General features: G+C 31.4%; 1 protein-coding gene across 9 annotated transcripts in view; it reads right to left on the bottom strand.

The window, feature by feature from the left end:
- LOC126771825 (dual 3',5'-cyclic-AMP and -GMP phosphodiesterase 11) overlaps positions 1-27,809 on the bottom strand; it is a 224,166-nt gene that overhangs the window by 15,915 nt on the left and 180,442 nt on the right. For all 9 annotated transcript variants that reach the window (XM_050491937.1, XM_050491941.1, XM_050491942.1 and 6 more), the window contains 2 exons: positions 12,480-12,587; positions 10,630-10,878 (listed from right to left, as the gene is read on the bottom strand). In XM_050491937.1, the coding sequence (XP_050347894.1) occupies positions 10,630-10,878; positions 12,480-12,587 (357 nt within the window). The remainder of the gene's footprint in view (positions 1-10,629; positions 10,879-12,479; positions 12,588-27,809) is intronic.

The following is a 27,809-nucleotide window of genomic DNA, read 5'->3' as shown; positions in this document are numbered from 1 at the left end:
TTGTCAAATTATAAACAACCACCGGTAAAATTAATTATTTCAGTAATTTTTATGTTTTTCGTTATCTGGATACAAGGCTCTCCTGTATTTCTATGTCTTTCCGGCTTTCAAATCATTTCTTTCAATCCATACAAAACTGTTTATGATATATTAATTTATGTGTATTATATATTTAAATATAAATAATTGGTTTTGTTTAAATTAAATATTAATATTATTTTATTCATACCACCCACCACCTACCCCATATATCTGTAATTACTTACACTCGGTTACCTGGAAGAGATCGCTGTGTAGCGATAAGGTCGCCATAATTGTACATTTATTTAGACAATATACATGTTTTGTATTTTTCTCTTTGTGGTGTGATGTACAATAAAGTATTAAAGTAAAGTAATTTATGTAAACGCATACAATGGTATTTTTATTTTTTAAATATTGTTTTTTATATCGCACTTCGAAACCTTAAAAAGCTTCTGGTTGCCTGGCTCACTCACCCTTCAAATCGGAACACAAAAATACCGCGAAAAGTCATATATATTGAATACTAAAAGTCATATATATTGAATATTATATGAGTAGGTGACACCACCCTGACTTGACTTGACAAAGCTCTACCACCACGTGACACGTTTGTCAACAAATTTAACCATTTAATATTAAAACAGATGTGCACCATTTCTATTAGAACAAATAACAGGTAATTAACTATGATTAATTAAAATATAACTATGACTATAAAGTTTTAAGAGATTACTAAAATGCACCATTGCTTACGGCAAAACATAACCATTTGTCAAAACTGATAAATGTATGCTTCATTTAATATAAAGTGAGCATTTTGCCGCTAAATTTTAATTAATTTTTAAAATAATACTAACGATAATAAAATCAAGCCTAAAATTATCGGGTTACAAAATCAACATTATCTAATTGCCAAAGTACCGCAAGTCTATGAATTTTAATTGACATCTACTAAATGACCCTTGTGAAGTTACAATAGCGACAAAATTAAATTTCGATATTGGTTTACAAACAAGGGTAATCGGGTCCGGGGAGAACTCGCTAGGGCGCAGTTTAGAGTGTACAATACCCTGAATAATCGAATTTACGTGCCCAGCGTTCAGTTTTTGTTATAGCCTTTGAGAGTTGGGAATAAATCAACGAAAAAATTTAAGTGACGTCAGTTTTATCACCGGTTAAAATCAAAAAGTTTTCGCTTAATTCGGAAGCGTTACATAGATAATAATGACTTTCACGCAAGCGTACAGTACTATTTTGTAATAATTTACTCGTGATAATTTAAAAATCGACCCAATTTTGATGCTATCTTCTTTAAATATTGCAATTAATTATTATGGTGAATGTAAGCGACAGAAGCGAGATGGCCCAGTGGTAAGAACGCGTGAATCTTAACCGATGATAGTGGGTTCAAACCCGGGCAAGCACCACTGAATTTTCATGTGCTTAATTTGTGATTATAATTCATCTCGTGCTTTACGGTGAAGGAAAACATCGTGAGGAAAACTGCATGTGTCTAATTTCACTGAAATCTGCCACATGTGTATTCCACCAACCCGCATTGGAGCAGCGTGGTGGAATAAGCTCCAATACCTTCTCCTCAAAAAGAGGAGAGGAGGCTTTTAGCCCAGCAGTGGGACATTCATAGGCTGTTACGGAAGCGACATTCACCATCGTAATTAATCATTATCATCTTCTGATATTTTCTTATCATGTTCCGTGGTGATTTACGTCTTTTTCCTCATAAAATAACTCTAAAGTATGTAAATATTAACAACAAATATATAAATATAAAGTAAAATAAATATTTGTGTAACTCCGCTCCTTTCTTTCAATTCTAAAAGTTTTATAGTATTAGTAGCAAGTTTATGTAACCTTGCTTCTGCGAGTTAATTAAAAAACACATCGCCAACGTTAATTTTGCAATTTATAAAATTGTAATTTAATTGAGATTTAACATAAATTTTGTATTTTTTTTATTTATTGTAGATTAAAAAAATCAGTATTTAGAAACTGAATAACAAAAAAACCAGATTTATAAACAGTAATTATAAACTGAAATCTAAAAAATAGCTTAATAAGCAAACATACAATTAGGCTGACAATAAACTCTTCATAATTTAAAAAAAAATATCCTATATGATACTTCGTCATTTATCATAGAAAGAAGGCGCTTTAAAATCTAATATATCAACAAGAGAAAATGCAAAGATATTACATAAAGATAATTGGAATTGTTTTACTATTGAGTCCAGTTTTCTATGAAATAATAATCACGTTTTCTTGTTCAATTTGTCTTTCTTAAAGCTTGAATAATTAAATTTTCTTTCAATATAAATGAAAATCTTGCTTTTGGGAATTCCTCGGCCACGCTCAGTTAACGCCAAGTGGATGGAAGACATGATAAGCAAATATTAACTGAAGTTTACCGGTTCAAATCTAGCAGCCACTGATTTTCATGAGCTTATTTTATATTTATACTTAGTTACTCTTAAGTGCTTAATGGTGAATAAAGGCGTAAATCAATCTAAATCTAAATTAAAATTACACGATATAATGATCAACTCGCACCGCACCAGTCTAGTGGAATTGCGAAGTATTCTCTAATGTCGGCGAATTTACGTTTTTTATACACTTCATATCAACTATAGGTATAGTGGTAGGGCTTTGTGCAAGCTCGTCTGGGTAGGTACCACCCACACATCAGATATTCTACCGCAAAACAGCAGTATTTGGTATTGTTGTGTTCCGGTTTGAAGAGAGACACCCAAGGTTGGTGGCGCATTGGCGATGTAAGCGATGGTTAACATTTCTTACAATGCCAATGTCTATAGGCGTTGGTGACCAATTACCATCAGATGACCCATATGCTCGTCCGCCTGCCGATACTATAAAAAATAATAATATTAGATCCTTACATATGAAATTAGTGTTTTGTCGTACTGACCACTTTGATCTGAAATATCTCCTCTTTGGTTAAGAATTCCACATTCAAATTTATAAATTCATTTAGCTGGTACATATGAGTTTTAAAAACAGTCATTAACTTGTTTTTTGCTCATTATTTTTTTCTTTCGCGTCACTTATTGCTCCGCACCGCACCGCACAATGAAATACAAGAAATATCGTTAATTTACGAGTACGAGTTCTACCGTGGCACCAGTGCTGCAGAAACAGCTCGAAGGATTAATGATGTACGGCGCTGGTGTCGCAAAAGAAAGCACGGTACGTTTTTGGTTTCAAAGTTTTCGTTCTGGAAATTTCGACCTTCAGTACCAACACCGTGGACGGCCGGAGACCAAAGTGGAAAATGAAGAATTCAAGGCTATCGTGGAAGCGGATCCATCACAAAGCGCTTCAGAGATAGCTGCAGGCTTCGGGGTAAGTGATAAAACTATATTAATAAATTTGAAGCAAATCGGGAAAGTAAAAAAACTTGAACGATGGGTACCTCATGAATTGAGTGAATCGAACTTGCAAACACGCGTCGACTGCTGTGTTACTTTGCTCAACCGACACCATAATTAAGGGATTTTAAATCAAATCATTACTTGTGATGAAAACTGGATACTGTACGATAATCGGAAGCGCTCGTCGCAATGGCTGAACCCTGCAGACCCAGCCAAATCCTGCCCTAAACGAAAATTGACTCAGAAAAAGTTACTTGTGAGTGTTTGGTGAACTAGCGCCGGTGTCGTTCACTACAGCTTTCTAAAATCTGGCCAAATGATTACGGCAGATATCTATTGTCAGCAACTGCAACCACGAAGGAAGATCTAGCTGCTATTCAACCGAGATTGGTCAACCGCTCTAGGCCACTGCTGCTTAACGACAACGCAAGACCACACACTGCACAACAATCAACCACTAAGTTAGATGAGCTACAATTGGAATGTCTGCGACATCCACCGTACTTCCCGGACCTTGCTCCAACAGATTACCATTTTTTCCGGAATTTGGACAACTTCTTACAAGAAAAAAAATCAACTCCGATGCGGCAGTCCAAACCGCCTTCAAAGAATTTATTGATTCTCGCCCCCATGGTTTTTTTTAGTAAAGGGATTAATGAAATACCTATGAGATGGCATAGAGTGTTGGGAGGAGCTCGCTTCCCAAAGGGCATCTTGGCGCTCTACTATCTACAAAAAGATCAAAACGTTTGAGAAAAACCGCCTTCACGCACTAGACGAAAAGCGTCAGTTAAGAAAAGAGAGACCTAAGCCATCCTACACATACACATACAACTCTGTGGGCGAATTGTATTGTAACACGTGTTGTAGGGTTTTTTAAAAAAAAATTTGGTCTAGCGAGCCACATTAGGGCTCATGCTAGAAATAACAATTAATTTTTAGGGTCGCCGTCAGCGAAATCGATGAGGAGGACTATATATATATGAGATGGCAAAAGTGCATAGATAACAACGGTGCATACTTTGATTAATTAAATAAATTTTACAAAAAAATATTGACTTCATATTCCTCCCGTACAAAACGCCAATTTCATATGTAAGGACCTAATATAAATAGTCGGAAAAAAACAAAATTACACTAACTTGACTTTCTATTTTAACTGTCTTTATTACAGTTAAAATAGGTTTTTTTTATCATGGTTATTGGGTAGCGAAAATGACAGTTATAAGATTTTATACATTTTTATTACTGTTTTATGTAATGACCAGCTGTGTCCCCCCCGATTTCAACCGCGTATAACTTAAAGAAATTACTAAGAGCAGATTTATAATATTTCAGTATATAACATATTTTTAATTTTATTTTCGTGGGTTATTAGTATTTATTGGTTTTCGCCGCACCCGGATAGGGCAACATACAATTGGCCATGGATGAGAAAAAAAGGATTCCATTAATTCTATTCCTACATACTTGAATGTCTTTTCCCGTTTATTTATTATGAAAACGATACCTTCACAGGAAATTTGTATTTAAAAAAAAAAATACTTATTATCAACTAATAAAACAATGAGAAAAAAATATGTGAAAAATAAAATAGACATATTAAATAAAATAAATAAATATATTAAATAAAGTTAAATAGTTTTGTGTGATCTGAATATTCTGGAATAAAAAATAATAATTGTGCACTTGGTCATTAACAGCATTAAAAATGACGTGGATGACGGGGCATCTAGACTACAGCATCGTATATCGAAATACATGTATAAAATAAATTTTGGTTCAACCCATTTAGGTCACTATAAAATATACAAAGTCAAACTACAGTAAGTTCACTGAAGACACGCAGGTCGGTTACATTTTTATTATATGTATAGAAGAGGTCCTTTAAGTAATATTCCCGTAAAAAAATTATAACTCATGTTCTTGCAAAGATGGCGCAGTTTTTATTACTTATATTTAATTAATATCGTACTAATTATCACGTTATATCAAATTTATGTTAATTGTGTACTTGTAGCTAAATTTTTGAAACAGAATTATGAAAACAACTTTGAATTTGTATAATGTACATTTATATACAAATTGTTAATTTTGTTTGTATAATTTGTTAAATGTTTATAAATGTGTACATTTTGTACAACTTAATTAAGCACATAATGAAACGTGAAAACAAAGGGCACTTTCTGAACAAAGAATGTTGAGAATTTTCGCATAGTTGAAATCGGAACTTTTCGACGGATGTTTTCGACTTTAAACATAAACAAAATGTTTACAACACAATTAACTTTACATTTAATTTGACAAAAACGTTTCTTAGTGACGAATTACTTTTTGATGTAATTATATTATTCTATCGCTACAAATTTTATTAGTACTTCTGTTAGTTATAGGATAGAACAAGCACAAGCAACGAAACAGTATATTATGAACCAAAATAAACATTACATTAGATATGATGAATGACTTAAATAACATGGAGTTAGTTAATTCCAATCGAACAGATTCGAATAGGAATCGAAAGTTCAAACATCGAAGTTGAAGACAAACTTGTAGCCAATGTGCAGTCAGTTCACTATGACGCATAATCATATATTATTAATATTATTCGAAAGCTCTCTTTAATTATGTCTCATTCAAGTTATTCTTATGATACACATTACTAATCACAAATGCACTTAAATCTTTTGGACGGTCATAAGCATAATTTTATTACAATCGATTTTAAAACAAAGCATCTAAACTCGATAAAAAAAAACAAAAAAAAATTGCATTGTACTTGATATTGACAACAAATTTTCTAAACACTTCTTCCTAGCATTTTCAACTAGCAAACTTAAGGTTATTGAGAATTACTTTACAGAAAACCCAGCAACATTTTGTGGCATAAAACCCGGGATTTTAACCTAGACCCTATAGATCAGTAGCCTACCCTATGAGTATGCTTCGACCGACGATACAGTTAAAGAAAAAACATAACAACAAAAGTGTACGACACACTTTTGTACATTGGACAGTATTGCAATCATACGTTTCAAATTCCGAAACGTTGGCAGTCTGCCATTGCAAAATACATTGTCGAATATTGTTCTTTCTTAGGAATGAATAGCCAAAACGTAGTAGAAGCGAGTGCCAGCAGCGTTTACTTATAAAAATTAACGCTATCTCACTTCCTGTGTATAAAAAATTGGCAACGCTGAATCCAGAATCTTTTATTCGATAAAAAAAATCCCTAATTTATTAGTGTGAGAATACTGAAAATATTTCCATAGATTCTGAATTTTATTGTATTATATTGTATGTTGTATTTTATTGTTTTCAGTTTCATCCTGTAAATTTCCCACTGCAACTAGCAATCTCTAATCTCCTTAACGATAACGAGCTATGGTCGGGACAGTCCAGTGGGTCTTAACCACGGAATTTCCATATGTATAATTTGTGATCTTATCTCATCTCATGCTGTCAATGTCAATTGGCCTTTACTACATTAAATCGATAATAGCAATTTGTCTTTGTCCTATCCTGCTCAATAGAACCAACCCAAGCGGACCTCACAACATGTATGAATTTAAACGTAAAATAAATAAAACAGTTTGTTTACTGATAAACAAAAACACAATAACACGCAGTCAATAGTCAAACAGCGTGACCATATGATTACAAAATGGAACTAGTCTATTCTGTATACAAGCGATTCTCACTGTTATCAACTCAAGTGTCAATTAGTATTCTGATGTTAGCTCGATGATCGCGATAAGGCCACTGGCGCCGGCGACGGCTCAATCATCATTACATGGTGTCAATTAAATAGATTTTACCGGCGTCGGATAGCCGGTCGAGTTACGGCGCCAGAAATTATAATAAATCCAGAACGCCTCCGGCGATATCGACAAAGATATCAGAGATACTGTATTTTAAAACGGCATGAATATAAGATTACTGTCATATAAATGTATTGCCGTGTCATTGAACGAGTTTCGGTGTACGCATACTTCAGATGAATAAACAATGTTATATGGATTAATTTATTGTACTCAAATAAGACGTTGCTCAGTGGCTAGAACGTGTAAATATTAACCAAAGATCCCACCGAGTTTTCATGTACTTGATTTGTGTTTACAATTTATCCCGTGTTCAGCGTTAAAGTAAAACATCATCACGGAGTCTGCAAGCGTGTGGGATGAAATTATGACACATATAACCAACCCGTGTCGGGCCAATATCAATTGCCTTGCAACGCGACAAAGAAAATATTACGGTATATAACGTATTTGTATTTTTGAAATACTTTATATAATCAATAAATTAAACATATACGATTTATAACGTATACATAGTTTTATTATGTACTATATATGAAAAAAAAAACATTAAATAGTATTTGGTAAGTTTCCAAAAGCAGACTGTCGTAAAATAATGTAGACATGAAAGCGTAGACATGACCGTATCGTAATACAATAAAGTATCGAAATCTGTTGAGCAATAAAACATAGCATTTCGTGACATGTATATGCATTACGTATTTAGAGATAAAGTCTAGATATATAGCTTGTTAGGATAAATATTGACGTCGAAAGTTATATATAACATTTAATAGCTATATAACCAAAGCTGTTTTCATTGGCATACAAAACACAGTATTACTATAATATGTATGGAAATAATTTTTGTGTTCTATTTCATTTTGTCAAAAAACTCATTTACGGTCTCAATTATATACTTTACTTAGCGACTGTTTAGTTAAACATTTATTTCTGTCTGTCCTTCGTTATTGATTTGACATTTGAAAGAAGAAAACACAGCATTGTTTAACTAATCACCCGCTAAACAACGCTTTTATGTAAGGCCCTTATTTATTTATACAATTTTAATTTATATGCACTAGTCAGCAATATCATTATGCTACTTGCTATGCTAGTTACTATGCTAGTTGACCGACTCCTGTTAAGGTGGCTAATATCAAAGGCGACTAGCCAATGCAAGAGGTATTATAATGTAAACGCCTGTAATGGTGTATCACACTGTACTAGTATGTTATCGTAATTTTTCGTTGTTAATTTTGTTAATATGACGATTGTGTTTCTTATATAAATAAAAAAAATCTACAATTCAGTGCGAAAACAAAGATGGATTCTCTATTTTCAATTTTTATAATCTGATAAGAGGGACGGCTGGGATAATTCAGGGCTTAGACCAACAGGCTTTACTTGCTTTCTTAGGCACGGGGGTATAAACAAACTACAAAGAAAGTCTATCCCTTTTGACTAGCCTGACTCGAGACATCTGTAGACTTATAAGGTTCACTAAACCAACGAACCAGTTTAAAGTATAAAATACATAAGTGACAGTACGCCTCCCACTTGAAAATATAATAAATATTAATAATATATTTCACAACAATAATTCATTACGAAATAAATGGCGCTACTTAAAATTGTATGAAATTGAACCGCCTTGTTTAATTTTTTTGTGTGCTTGCCAATAAACAAATATTAACGTACATTAATACGTAATGAAACAATTTCATATCATATTTACGAAAATAATTACTTGATTATAAATTACAGATATTTCAGCATAAGGTATAGAATATCGGCAATTCAATATTTATTGGCATTAGTTGTCTTGTTAGAGAATATTAGTCGAACAAAGTGAATTATTACAGTCAATATTATGTTCGCATTGAACAACAAAGCCTTCGTAAATTGTAAACTACAAATTATTCAATATAAATGTATGTATCTACATGTGACGTTTTTGCGAACCAATCAAGAGATCGACGTCCAAACAAACTAATGTAAACATAAAAACGCTATTCAAATACATATGACATCGTGTAAAAAAGGTTACCTTCGTGTAGTTTTTACTCATTCACACTATATTTAATATTAAAAAGGCTTTAAAGTTTCTTTTGAATAGGTAGGGAAACTGGAAAATGAGCCATCTGATTGAGTGTAAGAAATATTTACCATTTCTTACATACAATGTTACACCAACCTTGGCACCTAAGAAGTTGTGTCCATCGCGCATGCAAATTACACTAACTCAGTCACCCTTCAAACCGGAACACAGCAATACTAAGTAGTACTAAGTAAGTTTAGCGGTAGAATGAGTGATGAGTGGCACACATCTAAACTGGCTAACACAAAGCCTTACCACCAATAATTTGAAATAAAAAAAATGTCTTTGTTACCCTATTTTAGATATATACCTTTATGCTGCGAACATAAGTAGCGGATCAGTTTAGTATTATTGAACGAGCACATACGAATATGTTATACTAGTTTTCGCCCGCGGATTCGCTCACGTTTTATCGGGGGCAGATTTAGGTATCGGAATAGTAGCCTACGACCTTCCTCGGGGTTCAATACTTTTCATCAAAATCGGTTCAGTGGTTAAGACGTAACAGACAAACGAAAGCGTAACAGACATACAGAGTTATTTTCGCATTTGTAATATTAGTATAAATTATTATTTCAATAAGTAATTCAAAAACAGCTATTTTGAAACGTCATTTTACAAGTCTGTTATGTGAAAGAAAAGGAAAAGGTTTTTTTTTTAATAGAATACTAATAATGCCCATTTTTACATTACTAATATTTCTATTTACCAATCAAATAGGAATTTATTATATTCACAAAATTATAAATAAGTGATGTATACCAAACATATACATGTAATCACAATGATACACAATTAAATTTCCTTACAATCCTGTACGAAAATCAACGACTATTCTATGAATATTCTATAAATATTAATTTTAAATATTCTATAAATATTCTATAATATTCTTAAAGCAATCACCTATCTCAATAATCGACATTGATCAGTATATATGTATACCTATGTATCTTTCACAAAAATTCTATAAATGTACTTCTAAAAGGTGTAAGCTTAGGACAAAACCTTTAAGCTTTTACAGACGACAACAATTCAACGATAATATTTTATTTCATCGGTATAAAATTGTATAGTAAAGAGTAGCCAAAGTGGTCACGACTTTCTACGAATATTGATATGAGCACCATTATACTGGAGACTTAGTATAGCAATAAACATATTTATGGCCTAATAATTGACTATGTATGAACGTATGTTATATCCTCAAACGATCTATAACAGAGACAATCGCTTCTTTAATGATATTCCATTAATATTTAAATCTAATAATTAATATTTAATCAATTATCCGTACCTGAACTCGCTGACATCGTATCAAGCTCTGCGTGTGTGTGAGTATCCTCAAAACCATGTGTTCTATCGTGCTTTGCTCTTCGAAGACCATCCTCGCCAGATCTAAAAGTACTTGGTTCCTCTTCACCTCCAGCTGTGACCTCTCGTAGAGCTGCGCATTTCGTAAGCCAATGCCGCAGAATTGGAGGTACGAAGCGAAGACTTTTTCATCATACGTCGTGAATGGGCCATCACTTTGTTTGTTTATCACCTGAAATATTTATAAAGATGAATATTTGTACCGATAAAGGTTATTATGTAAATGGTTTCGTATTCTGAATGCGTTCCTATAAAATTCAAACTTCAAAACGAACTGATAGAATTTTTTTAAGTGTATAATTTTTAATTTTAACTAAGCGCCGGTGCCTTGTATAAATTAATTTGTTTTATTGCTCACAACTACTATGTATAAAAAAATGACAACGAATTTACATGGTATGCATGAACTATGGAATGGATTTTTTCGACATTTTGCAATTAAAAATGTTTCTGGAAATACAAAAGTAGAAGTAGAAATAATGGTGAAAAAAATAAAAGTATTTTAAGGCATTACAGGTTCAATGCCTTTAGGTAATACTACTTAGGTTAGTAATAGTAAGGTATTCTAATTAGATGTAAGAATTCTACATTTCTCATACAACACTGTGATCGCCGCAATAAAGCAAATTGAAATCATTTTTCGTTGCGAGTTTGATTTTGTCGTAACAAATTTCTTGGTTATTGTGTATTCAATTATCTACGTGATCTCATTTTAATAAAGCAAATTGCTTTCAATAAATCAATTGTATAAATAGAATTTCAAATTAACGACGTTCCTCAATTTGAGGAGTACTCGATTTTTTTCCCACTTATTTTTCCCGAGAGAGAGAGAGAAGGAGAAAGAGAGAGAGGATATCTGTCAGAATACACTAAGACTGTTTATTTTATTAAAAAAAAGTATCGTCATCGTAGAAAATATTTATGATCTTCCTAAAAAAATTACGATGATTGGTTGAGTAGTTAAGTCGTGAAAGCGTAACAAACAAACAAACTCATTTCCGAACTTATAATATTAGTTAGGCTTAAGATAATCTCACATTAATTGCTACGCACACATTTACATATATACAAATAAAACAAAATTAAACAATAAATCTTACAAATGAATATGAAACAAATATTAACAGGGGTAGCATTAAATATTTATTAATTGTACATTTCATCGTTTATGTCCCAATCGAAATTACAATGAGCGTAATTAACAATAATTGAAACGGCGTTAAGCCTAGGGCATGTATGTGAAAGTAATTAATCAAAGCTGTTATTTTTATATTTATAAAAACATTTCCTTTTAACGCAATAATAATATCATGAATATAACTGATGTTGACTTAAAATGTAACGTGTGAATACAACGTTTATCTAAGTAAAGTTTTAATATTAAATAATGATTTGGGAGCTTGTGATCTGCTCCCAGAAATCCCTTAAACTCAAGGAGGTAATCAAACACTAGCACTTACTCCATACTGTACACCTTTTTTTCAAGAAATAGGTAGACGGACGAGCATATTGGCCACCTGATGGTAAGTAGTCACTAACGCCCATATACATTGGCATTGTAAGAAATGTTAACTATCGCTAACATCGCCAATGCGCCACGAACCTTGGGTACTAAGATGTTATGTACCTTGTGCCTGTAATTTCACTGGCTCACTCACACTTCCAACCAGAACATAACAATACCAAGTACTGCTGTTTTGAGCTTGCACCAAGCCCTACTACCAGTAAGCCACACACCATCGTGTCATTAATTAATCAAATTTGATTGCGAACCTGCGCAACACCGATGACTTCCCCGTTGATGTCTTTGATCGGCATGCAGAGCAGCGACCTCGTCTTATACCCCGTCTGTTGATCGATGTCGTGATTAAATCTCTCGTCCTGAAACAAGCACATATTATTATTAGTCTTCAACATGAAACTATACAAATGTGTAGGGACCCTTCAAATTCTATCACCTAGCTACCACCACAGAATTGTCTATTTGATAATAATTGGTGTTTATAATTGATCACGGCAGTGTAAGAAAAATCGACCAATAGAAATCCTTATATATCACAAATTTCAAATCTGTACCCTAAAAATAGAAAAGTTTTTGTCCAATAGAAGACAAACTTATGGACTGTTCACTAAATAAATTATCTATTCTCGCATACAATTTTCAACATGACGGTTAATTCCTTTATACTTTATTTTGAACCCTAGGGTTATTTTTTGAAGCCAATTCCATTCAGCCGTATATGGAGACAGGTGGCAGTTTAATAACAAAAACTAATAACCTGTCAACTCCCGCGTAGATACATGCAAAGCTCATATAAACATAAAGATAATTGCGAGTAATAAAACTACATTCGTTTTATACTATCGAATAAGAAATAAATTAAATTAATATTGGTTTGTATTAGCTTTAACCTAAAATGTAACATCTATTAGGTTTCGTCAGATCAGACAACGTATTGAATAGGAACTGGGCCGAGACGTAATACGAGTCCGACGACCGCAGACCACAAGCATCGGAACTTCTCCATACTCTAATTGGTCCTTCAGCTCGTTACAGCAAAAACTTTAATGTAGAGAAAATGTTTGATAGCTATTTGTTTTCTATTTATTAGTTAAAATATACACTTTAATCAAAAAAGTAAAATTACCCCCTTTAAAGAGAAGGTATAGATATTCTGCCACGTGATCCAAAGCGATATGGTATATATTTGTGGCAGAATGTCATCCGGCACATGAAAATTCAGTAGTGCTTGCGCGAGTCTAAGCTTGCAATCTTTAGTTGAAAATTTAACTGGCCACTGGGTCATCACAACTCTTGTGTAACTTATGTTAATTTGACGTGTACTTCTATTTAATTTATTACATACAACTCTATGCACCGCTATGTATGACTTTACTTGTAAATAAATAGCTTACATGTAACAATTTATGTTAGCAAATCTAGGAGGTCGATTTCGCCGAGTATACGTCATTCGGGTTCACAATAAAATGATTACAAAGCGAATCTCTACAATGGTCTATAGAAAGCCTCTCTAGTATGAAGTCATATGGTTTGTTATCATTAATCCTATATATGTATATATAGGATTCGTGACATATATATTATATATATTCGTCTATATATCCTATATATTCTCAAAAATATTACAATCGTTACATCGATTTCCATATACTTATAAATTTATAGTTCTTGCATTACCGCTTTAAGATTTTTTTAAGAATAATTAAAGTTACTTTAGATATTATCATACTGATGTCATTTAAGATCTAGCATTTGTAGCACGCATTACTGTTTGACAATGAGAAAACCAGCGCTGGTATGTAAGAAGGTTTCGATGTGATTTTAAAAACTTGATTTGTTATTAATTTAGTGGCAACTTAATTGGTGTGGTGTGGTGTTTGTTTATAGTGTAATGAATACGAAATAAAAATATGACTATTCCAGTATACAATTGTATAAAATATTCTGAGTTTTGCATTGTATGAATAGCGAGCTATACAGCATGCCCTGGGGAGACATACGGCGTTTAACAGTAGCGAAACTGTCTTGGACTAAACGAATACTGCAAAAATATATAGAGCAGATGCGTATCATATATAATTTATTGTTACAGTTTCATATAATGTGATATAGTGTGTGGACATGACCGTCTTGCGGAAAACCGATGGCCATAAGCCAAAGACGAAATGAAACTCTTTTATTTATTAATTTTGTACAATTTAAAAACGTAACATTCTGAGCTAAGTTTATTTTAAGCGTGGATGACGAAAAATCGGTTAAAAAATTAAGAAGGAATTTTAAATAGTTCTTCGTGGTTTTAAGAACTATTTTTGATAAAGGCAGTCTCATGTATTAGATTTTTGAATTGTATGTTGTGTACTTTTGTAGACAAGAATAGAATCTATCTGATTAAAAAACAAAAACTAATGCTCCGGTCGATAATGACGCCAATTAAATTAATGGTCAAATTATAGGCACGTAGACAAAACTAAAGAAAAGTGTTAAATTTTTATGAAACTTTGTATTTTTTACACTTTTATACATCTTCGTTTGTAGCTATTTGCGTTCACACACACGTAAATTTACACTATAAATTTACACAGATGCGAAATTATATATATATACACATAATTTTAATATTTTATAAAATTTTTAGACTTTAATTTCTTATAAAATTTACATTACAGTTTTTGTAAACGATTGATAAATAAAAATTTAGAATATTTATTTAAATTACAGAAATACAAATGTTTGTATGTATACGTTATCAAATGTTTGTCGTCCGCGATAATAAATTAGATTTATGTTAATTAAATTCATATAAAACATAATATTCAGGTGCTTTGATGATAAAATATGTGCAAATAAATATTTAACAAGGCGAAAAAAAAAACGTTAAGTTTAAACACACAAAAAATGTATGTACACATTAAAAATATGGCTTACGAAATATTAATAGCGACTGTATCGGCGGTTGTTCGCATGATATATTTGCTTTCATACAAATAACGGTTAGTGAAAGATAAACAGATAAACTTTCAGCCATAAAACACGAACGATATATAGGCTGTACCGATGCCAAATTCTGGCAATCAATAACGATGCTTTTATTTACACTCAATGGTTTATTTTATATTAAATTAGATGCATAAGTTTAACACATCATTTATTATCTACATTTTTCGTTCATATATATATTTAGTCGTTTCAAACTTCACGTCTCAATTCGTCCGTATATTTTTATGCATGTTCGAGTGTATATATATTTAACCGTGGTTGTATATCCTTTTTGTGTTGCTTAGAGTGATCGAAAGCGGTCGCCTTATTTAACGAGCGTTGTCACTCAAAAATGATTACGATACAGAGTATACGGCCTCGAAACTAGCAAACTAGATCTGTGATTCCAGTGTGCATTGTTTTTCTCTCTTCAAACAGAGTCTCCCAAGTCTATATAGTGCCCTGACAGAGAGAGAGCATAGCTTCATCTGATAACGGATGCCACGATATTATTTATTCCACCAACCACTCTTACACCGTGACATCATAATACATATTGTTGAAATTATTTGTTCCGAAAACATTATTTTACAATACATTTATTTTCAAATTTAATACAATCATTACAAACACAGCCATTTTTTTCCAATTTTTTTTAAAACGAGATTTACCTGAAATCGAATTTTAAGATTCTTATTTCAATTAAAATATTTAAATACTTAATGTTAAATACACGTGTTTGTTTTTTAAATTGTATTTTAATACTTAAGAAATATTTATTGGTAACGCTTTTAATAAAATACTCTTTATTGCAAGAAAGATGTTAGATTATATAATACACATGAAATAAAAGAAAATAACAATATCGAACTCCCTCATGCTATGTTGAATCCGGGTAGAATTTAGAGCCACAAGCAACCATTTTTTATCAGTGTGTACTATATAATAAAATATAAAGAAATTTTATTTTCATTCATTTATTATTATTATTTCACATTTGCGGGCGGGCTCTTGAAATAAAGAATTTTATATAACTATAAATTATACGAGAGTTCGTCTTGACAAAAATGCCATAAAAAGCAGCTTTACTATTTGACTATTACGGAGAAATCTTATGTTCTTCATGTTTTCAGAGTATGTTTTTTATTAACTCTGTCAGACAGACCATAAGCTCACGCTGACCATCGTTGACATTGACAATTCAGTGTGCACGACTGGCTAAGTAGTCACTTGCTATTAAGCTAAGAATTAAACTTACTTGATGTGTTCCTTCGCCGCCGAGCGCGAAATGAATTATAAACACAAATTAAGCACATGAAAATTCAGTGATTCTTGGGTTTGACCACGTTATTATACGTTAAGAATCACGCGTTCTAATTACTAAACCATCTTAAGACGCTAACTAAACTTAACTTTTATAATTCAAGTAAGAGCTTATAACCACTTTTAAATCGCCATTTACAAGCCTATAATATTATAGATAAACATTCGGGAAATCCCAGCAATTCCACGGCCGTAAATAGCTTCGAGTATCTTGATTAATCTCGTACTTTCCCCGAGGTAAAATTCTTGTTGCGGAAAAGTAAATCTTTGTGAAGCACTACTTACTTTATATACAACTTCCAAGTTCAGATATCAAATCGCAATCGAACATATGGGATTACGTTTCGAGTTCGAAATATCTTACAGAGGGAACTTAGTAATGTCGATATAATTCGAATCGATTTATTATGTATATGCTGAACTAAAAAATATGAATAGTTCCATTCAATATTGTTCCGTTTATATTCTATTTTAGTATAATATAGGCTAGTATGAAAAGTACTTATTTTAATACTATTTTTCAGGTCAGTCTAATCTTCTAACGAAATCTATCCAGCGTGGTCTAAGTACTGTCTTACAGCAGTCATTTAAGTAGGTGTTCCACTCATTTGTTGTTCTATGGTTAAAAAACTAAACTTTGTATCGACGTGTTTCGGTTTGAAATGAGTCTGTTCAATTACAGGCACAACAAACAAAACGATTTACATTCCGTTATTGGCGTCGCAATGAAGTTATTTGAGTGATTTGTACTTCTTGTCAGTGATTTGTGCGCGTTATATCATTTGCCTAATTTAAATAATTAAAAAATAATGACATGCTTCGCAGCACCATGGTAACAGAAACAATGAATTATGTTATAAAAACGGTTAAAAAAAATTGCCATTTGTGAAGCAGACTTAATTGCTTTCTGTTAATATTTATTAAAATTTTAATTATATATTATGAATATATGAATATTTATCATATATCAGGCAAACATATTATTATTCTTTTATTTAGTAACAAAAACCTTTTCAGTCTTAATATATGTTATTTCCGGCAACCTTTGAGCTTGCGTATTATTATGGTAATTTGTGGAACATAATGTATATCCTTTTATGACTAATTCAATGTAATCTGAATAAAGACGTAACTGTGATTGTTATCCGAACGAGTTTTGTTATACATAAATGCGTTTAATCTTTACTATTATTTTATTTAATTACAAGTATATTATTAACTTGTGGCATAATCATATCGTCGTTCTTTTTTAATTAATTTAATAAGATACATAATATAAAATCACCGTCAATATACGTCCTTAAAACAAAATTTTCATTAGTTTCCCAAATATTTTAATATATAATAAAAAGATAATTGATTACATTAAAAGTCCTTGTTAGTTTTATACTGCTACAGACCCCAAAGTACTGGATAACCAAATAAAAAAACTCTTAATATTATGATGGGACATCCCAATCTTCGAAGAAGTTTTTATCTTTAACAACAATAGCAATAAACATTTTGAAAACAAACAAAACAGAGTGAAAATTTTTGACTTTGGTTTTTGTAGCTATGTTAGTCTCGTCAAAGGTATCGTATGTTACGGGCTCAACTTTCGCGCCGTTACATGAACCTGTGAAACAGTATGAACGCGAATGTGAATGATTTTCTTGCTAGTACACATTTCACGCATGTTCGCACCGTTACCAATCCGAGCCGGTTTCTGGGCTCGCATCAAAGGATTCTCGGTACGCGAAGCTAACGTGATCGTAAGCGAATCCTCACTAGTGAAAGCATTATCGTAGTGTTTATTTTTTTAAACACGTAATTATACTTAATAAGTTCACGGCGTTACGGCTGTAGCAGAAGCGAATATTTCAGCGCTTATTCGTTAAGCGTTTAAAGTCAACTAAAGCCGTGAATGATTGCGATTGTGTACAGACACTCACTCTGACTTTGGGCGAAAAAGCGGCATGAATTCACTCCAAAATTCTCGTAAGACTCTTGAGTGCGTTGTAAAGTTACCTCATCAGAATGATATAACATGGAATTTGAGAGTGACAATAAGATATATTATTTTTAAGTTCGTATATATTTTATAATTTGACAATGTAAATGCAATATAAGGCTAAGTGCATTGTACGTCGAGTAATAATAAATAATTTTAATTTAAAAGCCAAATTATTAATTTTTATTATTATAAATCATATGAATATTGCAATTTAGCGCATCACAAAATAATTTTAATTTGAAAATTATTATTTGATAACCTTCGTAATGATATACTGTTAGTGTTTATTTAACAAAGAAAACAATGGTAACAATAAGACATTAATCAATAAATGTATAGCAATAGGCATTAATATGTAAATAGTTTCCATAAGCTATGGAGACGAGAGTTTGAGAACATAATTGCCTATCGCTACAAGGTCATCGTTTTGGATGTCGGCCAGAGTTCGTGCGTGTACCCCACGTCATGGTATCGAGATAGACCGCGATGAATTAATCCTTAAATATGACCTTGAATGTAACAAGCGTCAATTGGTACGCTTAGCTCCTATGGAAAAAACACAACTTCATTGACATAATGAAAATCACGTGAACAGTAGAAAACGTTAAGAAGCTATGCAAACGTTTCTTTTAATGAATGATAATTTAAAATTCTATCGAAATCTTAATTTGTTTAATAGTATTGTTGTCACTTAAACATTTCATTCACATTAAATCTATTTACTTTTATATATTTCATTTATTTTTGGTCTAACAGTATAAAACTTTACACAAGAATTCCTTGTGGAATGTAGGTGAGTATAAAGGATTTTACAAATCTCCTAAGGGAGTTAACTGCGGGATGAAGTTTGTTGTTTTATAAATTATAAATTTGTTATTGATATTGAAATAATGGTTTGATGATGACCTGCCATACATACACTTAATTATGACGTAATAAAAAAAAATAAAAACGATGTAAGCATTGTCCTTTAGGGAGTAAGTATTGTCCTTTAGGGAAATTATTAAAACTTGTTTAAGGAGTGGTGGGGGCGACAATATCTCAAAGGGACAGGATCGAACCTTCGACTTTTTACATCGCTAGGAGGCATGTAAAGCATTGTGCTGTTGACGCTTAAAGCTAAGTAATATTAGTTCTGACTTCAAAAAATATTATCCATGGTAAAGTAAATGTTTAAGTCAATCAACTAGAGAATGTCAGAGCTCTTAGGACACACTTCCGGTGTCGAGACTTGATAAAATTGTTTTATCTGTCATGTCGTACAAAGTATCGCTAAACATATATTCCTATTTACTAGTCTATCAGATAGGAAAATTACCTATTGTGCCGTAATAGCAAATTATACAAAGAAGTAGGATCGATATACATGCAAATTCATTCTCAATAGCTGAGTTAGTTACGAGTATAAAAAATCCTTGCAAATGAGATTCATATATTACTTTATGAATGAAACATCTATGGAGCGATCTTTCAAAATGAAATGTTTCTCGAATGTTCAACAATATTTTATGTATATGTATAACGGATTTATTATAAAAAGGTTAATACGTTTATAATTTATAAAATAATATAGTGCGAATAGATAATGAGAATATAAAAACCATCCCTTGCATCGCCAATGCGCCATCAACCTTGGAAACTAATTGTTATATCCCCTGTGCCTGTAGTCACACTGGCTCACTAAATTTTAATTAACCTTAATCTTATTATTCACGTCGTCGTTCGTTTTACGTCAACTATTCGATAATTGCCATCAAAATATTCGACGAATACAAACATTTGGTAATTTTAACGTATTCGGTAAACGAATGTTCGTATTCGTATGAGACAAGTTCATGATACGCATTTAAATTAATAATTCATTATCGCGCTTCACCCAATTTCACTTACATAATTTTGCAACAAAAGCAACCTCCATCACAGAATTCATGAAGTGTGTGAAGACGGATAGCCTGCCATTTATTCAGACGCCTCGCCACGAATTATTCATATGCTCTTCGCCTTAACAATTCTAAAGCAAGCGCCATCCAGAATCAGTTTACCATTTACAGGTACATTTAGCTTCATAGTTAAGCGAGCATTTTGAGATTATTCATATATAAATATACATACATGTATATGTTACATATATTGGTTTATTTGAGATGAATACTCTTGACGCCATTTGAGCAATAACCATGAAAATTATTTCTTTAATAATCTTTTTGTACGTACAGACATTATTATTAGAGTTTTTATTATTATTAGAGTAAGATAATACGTCTAATTTGAATACAACATTATTATTGTAACGTACAAAATTAATAAATCTTTCTGAGACTCCCCCGTACTCAGTTGCAGTCATACTTTTTAATTTTGCCGTATATTTTTAGTAGGCTTGACTTAGTGATACATTTGTTATTTATTAATAATAATATTATTCACCAAGCATGAAAGCTGCAATATATTTATAATATAAAAGAAACAGAAAACAAGATGGTTTTCTGTTCATAAATTAAAAAAAAAAAACTGAAATAGTCTGGCGTTGAAGTTTGTGGCTGATATTCAGTCCACATCTACACAAATGCTGCCAACACAACTTACAATTTGCATATTTATAACTGAAAATATACTTATGCTAAAAACAACGACAATTTGTAAAACTTCTGGATAAACTGAAGTATAAAATTGCATTCAATTAATAAAAGCCGTAGTTGAAGTTGAACGCTGATTAAAAAATACAACCAAAAGCGAAACTCGAGCGATATCAATCCTGAGTAATTTTTTGTTCACGTTACCGCCCTGTTCTTTCCAAACTCTTAGAATTAATGGCGTTACTTTAGTATGCTTAGTGAAGTACAATACAAACGTACGTATTATGAATAATTCTTTTTAACGCTTATAACGTTTGCTTTTATAAATTCTGTTTTTAAACGCTTTATATTTGCGTCACTTGTATAGATATAACTAACAAAGTATGTATCTTATCTTATAATATTATATAAGCAATTTTTACATATATGTGTATATATTCCGGTAACGGCTCAAACGATTTGGCTTAAATTTTATTTAGATATGGTTTTACAATTTAAGTTTATCTATAAAGTCGTGTTTCATAAAAAATACAATTAATATTTAATAAATTATGTATTAACAAAAAATAAATTATAACTAATTATTTATTACAACCGAGCGAAGCTAGGTCTTTTTATAAATCTAGGAAGTTGATTTAAGCCTATTCTTAATGATGAAGACTATTTATGCGTTTGGCTCTATTAATTCGAACCATGGTTTATAGAACTTAAATGGGTTCAATTGGTTTGTTTAGACAAGTTCCATAGATTACACTGACATGTTTTTTTTTTCTCGTGTATAAATTTTTATTGAATATTTCCCTACCGCTACCCGCCATCGTACGGGGTTAATCAAAGCTTTATCTCGGGATATTTATTTTTATATAGCCATTAGCGCTTTACATGTGGCTTTATTCGCGTTATGATTCAAATGGGACGGCAATCTGACACGACCGGAAAGAGTTCAGTCGCAGGACCAACGGCTTTACGTACTTTCCGAGGCACGGGAGTGTACACACTTCCAACTTCAAGACTCCGGGCTGCTACTGAGTATCTTCGACAGGAAAATCCAATAACTTTTAACCCAGGACCCGGGATCAGCGGCCTTATATTTAGCTACTAGACCAACGAGGAACACTATGTTATAAAATATCAAATCAACTTAAGTTATTCTTCATAATTTCCATTTTTGACGTAAAATATCTATCGGCGCTTTGGGGTTAGATAGACTCACATGCCATGTCGTGAATCTCTATTCTTATTTATTTTACATCATATTTATGTATTGAATTTGTTTTATTATAAATTATTTCAATAATTATCAATTTCGATGTTATACATCTCCCGACGTTCCGTAACGGCCATAGTTTTTTAATATAAAATAGGTTGCTCTTGTATTCAATCTTAGGTAATCCCATAGTTATGTACAAGTTTCAAAATGTATACATTTTCTATACAAAGCTTTGTTAACCTTTATATTTCCAGCTTTCGGTTAAGCAGACGTTGAAATATCAAGCAATATTAAAAAATATACACGATATACTAAACTTACTTATATCGCCTATGTACACAGCTGCTGCAGTTTGACGGCAATGCATATTAAAAATTTGTTCTGACAAAACTCGGAGGGTAAAAGAGAAATAGCAAATACTACATGAACTCATGAAAAGTAAATGGAAAGTTTCTGAAATGATGAGCAAATATTAACTTATCAGATTGAATATTGAACCGTCATTGGTTAACTATTGCGTCATCGACTATCACCGACCAAGGTTGAAGTCAAATTTGGCCAGCGTTTTAGAAACTGGAGGTACGAATGATATTCGGTTAATATTCATTTATCCTTAGACCTTCACATCTGTATCTTTTCAAATAAAAAAGGATTTTATACATAATAAAATTTAAATAAAAATATAACTGTGTAACAATGTGTACACAAAATTTCATGATTATAGGTTGGGTCGTTAAGATAAGGGAGCGTAACAAACAAACAAACTCACTTTCACATTTATAATATAATTTAAGAATAACGTTTCTTAATATTTGTTGAGAAATGGCCAACCTATTGCGAAAGAATTTACCAACAAATCGTACTGCTAGATCCTGAGATTAGCGACTTAAAACAAACTCATCATCTTCATATATTAATATACATATATAAAAACAAATAAAACTAATACTTTCTAATGTCAGTTTACAAGGAAAATATAAAATGTTTACGGGAAATGAAAGAAAAAGAAACGAGTAATTTGAATAACTTGTATCTGTACAATAATAATGATTATAATAATCATATTGTACAATAATAATCATTATTGTACAATAATAATGATTTATTTTAATCGCTATCGCTAAAACTGAAATTTTAATACCATAAGCATACCATACCATAGCATTCGAGTTAGCTTTGTACATTTGTATTGAATCGTACTTAAACGATTTATATTAAACTAAAACGTGGATATTTTTGAATATTGCAACCGTATATATCTATAGTTGTTTATGAAAATATTGAAAGAGAAATCTCAATCCAAACACTTTTCAACCCGTAATAAAAGCATCTAAACATTGTACTGACATTGACATTTGTGGAACTAAGTCAAAAACACACGCATATACCTATTAAATTAGCAGTGTAGAGGAGTTTTTATTGACAATCAATAAACATTGCCTAATGACTAAACTAAACAATCGGCCCATAAAAACATCAATAAGACGAAGACTCAAAAAATAGTGCCCAGTAATGCGCATGTACGAAAGCTCTCAGTTTCGCGTACCCGCGCACTTTTCGAACGTCCAACCGCGCGTTCGATCATGTCTGCGCCGCGCGTGAATGAAATCTGCGCGAGCATGCTCTCTGATGCCCTTAGTATATGAATTATCAGAATCAGAAGTTAAAGTAGCACAGACATATTTTTTTAAAAATTAATTTACAGCAACGTAATATGTTCATAGTTCTCTTAATTCGAATATTCAATAAATAGCTTTAAATAAGATTCGATTATTATTAAATTAAAACACACAGTTTTTATTTATATATTTCACTTGTCACGTAATCGTTTACACTGATATTGGAGACTTTCATATATTTTTTTATTGATTTATTTTTCCTGAATGTCTTGATTTACAAGTTAATTATAATTTATTCAATTAAATGTAAATTTCAAGGCTGTCGTCGTTTCGAAAATCGATTAAATCATTAAAGGGTTTGAAAATCCAGTTGTATTCACAAGTATTTCAGTAATGCAAACAACGACACGATTAATGAATTTCTCTTTGATCGATTTGAATTTCAATACGTACATAAATTAATTCAATTGATAGCAATAATCGTCCCAAAGAGAAATAAAAGAATCTCATCTTGAGTCCCGACCAATAATTTATGAATAACCAAATTCACAATGAAGACCACCAAACAAATGTGAATTTTCCAACAAAGTACAAATTACATTTTCATGTTTTTTGTCATTCTTGTTATACATCAATTTGTATATCCCATGTTTTGCGAAGAAGATTATCGTTATATCGGTATAAAGTTTCAAAGGCCCAAAAGAATTTCAATTATTGAAATAAGCTTCTAATTTTTTTCACTTATAAGGAGAGTATGAGAGTGTAAGAGTAGCGTTCAGTAGTAGGTTATTTCCCACGTTATTTGTAATTTTGTAAACATAGGATTTATATTCGTGATTCCATTATCACAAAATCTCAAAAGTGCATGTAAAATCTACGAAATAAAGTACAACGTAAAACTTCTTATAAAAAGCAAATATATTACATGCAAAATAGTACCATGAGTCGTTTTTATAACCACACTTAGAATATTTATAATAAAACGAATCATGAAAATACTCATATGTGTAGACGTGAAGAGAATTCAGTATTAACCCCTTCCAATTTCATTGAAGGACCTTTTAGAATTTGTTTCCATGCGTAGAAGTAATTTTAAAAATAATATTTTTTATTTTAAAACTTATAAATTTACTCGTTTTTGATTGAGCTTTGGTTTCATTCATTAGCGAATTATATATGGTGCGTTTACTCTACTAAAAAAATTACCAATTCCTGTTTTTGTAACTGTCTGTAATTCTTTGTACAATCACTAACGATTACACCGCTCTGATATAATGTTTTGAAAGATAACCACAAAATACTGTTGTCATTAACGCGTATTTTTAATATATACAACACAATAGTTGCCATTTTTCCGTCTTGGAGCCAGTGGAAAAGTCAGCGATATTTGGAATGATCTTATGATACTATATTAAATATCATTTTTATAACATGTCCGTATATTAAGGGTTTTTTTATTAAGCGAATAATCTGAAGGAGATATGGAGCTAGAACTGGATTGAGCATCAGAACATTGTCAACCTCTTAGTGTGAACATGCTTTTTCAAACATAAAGTCACTGTTAGCCTTTATATCGATGAAGATGTTTTTATATTTCCATAAATAAAACTTTTTATTACGAGATATTTAAAGAATTACACGAAACGTTAAAGCGATGTGTTTTTAAAGACTTTATGTTTCACGGCTATTTCAGTGCCGCCGTGTTTATGAAAGTAAATTAAGTGTTTAGCGTAACTTCTTTATGTTTTTATTCCTTTGAATATCTTCAATTAGCGGGAACGGGTAAATGAACAAGAAGAGGGAGAATAGGAACGTTTTTTAAAGAGTTTGAATCTTATTTACCTTGTGGGAATTACCTTGGTTATTCACTGAAATGACGATCTCAGCATTAAATATAATAATTACTATGGAGTCATACATATCCTCTATGCTTAAAATATCCTCATAAACCTAGTTTATTATGTAAATACTATGCTTACAAATTATACCTAATACTGTATTGTGAAACCTTCAATAAGCTATATTTTTGTACAAATGGAATTGAAAACGTTTCTTTTGGAAACGTCACAATGTATAGATGAAATCTCATTGGACTAAAATAGTTTCACTTCAAAAATAATATCTTAGAATAAAATTCTTAGACATAAAAACTATTAAATCATTTTGAAAATTATGCATGAGTCTACAGTTAGAGGTAATTAATGCTGATAGTATTATCAACCGTAGTAGTGTCACTTTGTAAGGTCATTCTGATGCACGCCAATTAATTTACTCAACAAACAAACAAAGTTGGTTTCGCTGTAATATTTTATTTATTTATTTGTAATGAATAGCGTTATAGAAAAAAAAATGACTGTACAAGTTAAAACTTAGTACTAAAAAGGCCACACACGATTACAATTTTGAATTATATAAACATGAGTAGAAAAGTAAAAGTAGAGACATTGTGTAAGTAATAATATATATAAAATTATTCCTTAATATTAATGCGAGAATATCATAATACGAATAAGTTGTTTGAGCGTTTGCGAGTGCGAAGGTAATATTTGTTTATTAAGTATTTTTTGGTAACTTATGATGATTCGATAGTGCGTTTCCCTGAAATAAATTGTAATTCCTACGTTTGCAATGTCTACAATTGGAAGATCACCAATAATGAAATAGAACTGTTTTTTTTTTGTTGATAACTAAAGACTACAAAAACCTTTTGTTGTCAGCACGTATTGACATCACAAGAGACAAATCGCCGGTATTTGTGCATTTTCGCTTTAGCGAATGCGTTTCAAAATGTGAAAAATATTTTATCCGTAGCACATAAACTATTCTTGGCTATTCAGACACCTGGTAGATACTTACATAAAAGGTTAAATGGCATTATTGATTGATCTTAATAATTATAAAAACACCTTTTTTAGTGGCTGTATTTGAAAGTGTAAGCCGATTTTGTTTTATGAATTATTTTTTGTACACGAAGACTTATTAGCTATAAAAAAAATGCAATAAGGTTCTTTAATTTGGTGGACGAGCCGATTGGCGTGGTTGGTGGATACTTGCCTTTCACACCGAAGGTTGTGGGTTCGATTCCCACCCAGGACAGACATTTGTGTGCATGAACATGTCTGTTTGTCCTAAGTCTGGGTGTATCTATATAAGTATGTATTTACAAAAGAAAAGTAGTATATGTAGTATATCAGTTGTCTGGTTTCCATAGTACAAGCTCTGCTTAGTTTAGGATAAGATAGCCGTGTGTGAATAATGTCCCATATAGGATATATATCTATATATATTAATAGATTATTATTTAAGAAAGAAATAATGTTATGTTATTATAATGAATTAAATTCATAATACCGACAACATGAATATGGAGGCCGAGGAATATAGTGATCAAATAATTTAAATTAATTTTATAATGAAAACCAATTCTGATAATATTAACGAAGTTACACATATTAATTTAATAAATTATTTATTTTAATTATACCTTCAAGGTCTAATAGGGGTTTTTATCTATATTATCTTAAGTTCCGCTTCTATTATTAAAGTAAATATTAAGTTTTGGTTTTTTTTTATTGAAATAGAATATTATGGAATATCTATTAACCATATTCATTATTATCGATAATCAAATCAAATCAAAATTCAATAATTAATTGATAATGTAATCCAACATATATGGATATAATCCAATAGCATATATATAGGATAATAATAATTAAGTGGTTAAAATATAACAGCCCTCTTTATAAACGTTGTTTACCGGATGAGTCTTAGTTAAACAATGCTGTCTTCTTTTTTCGAATGTAAAATCATAATGAGAGAAAGCGAGAAATCAGTGTTTAATTAAACAGCTGTTAAGTTACGTTATATGTGAGGAAGTAAAACAC

Source organism: Nymphalis io, chromosome 11 (genome assembly GCF_905147045.1).
Source record: "Nymphalis io chromosome 11, ilAglIoxx1.1, whole genome shotgun sequence".
In the NCBI taxonomy this organism is placed as follows: domain Eukaryota; kingdom Metazoa; phylum Arthropoda; class Insecta; order Lepidoptera; family Nymphalidae; genus Nymphalis; species Nymphalis io.
The sequence above is the reverse complement of the archived record's forward strand: the minus strand, read 5'-3'. Positions and strand labels throughout refer to the sequence as shown.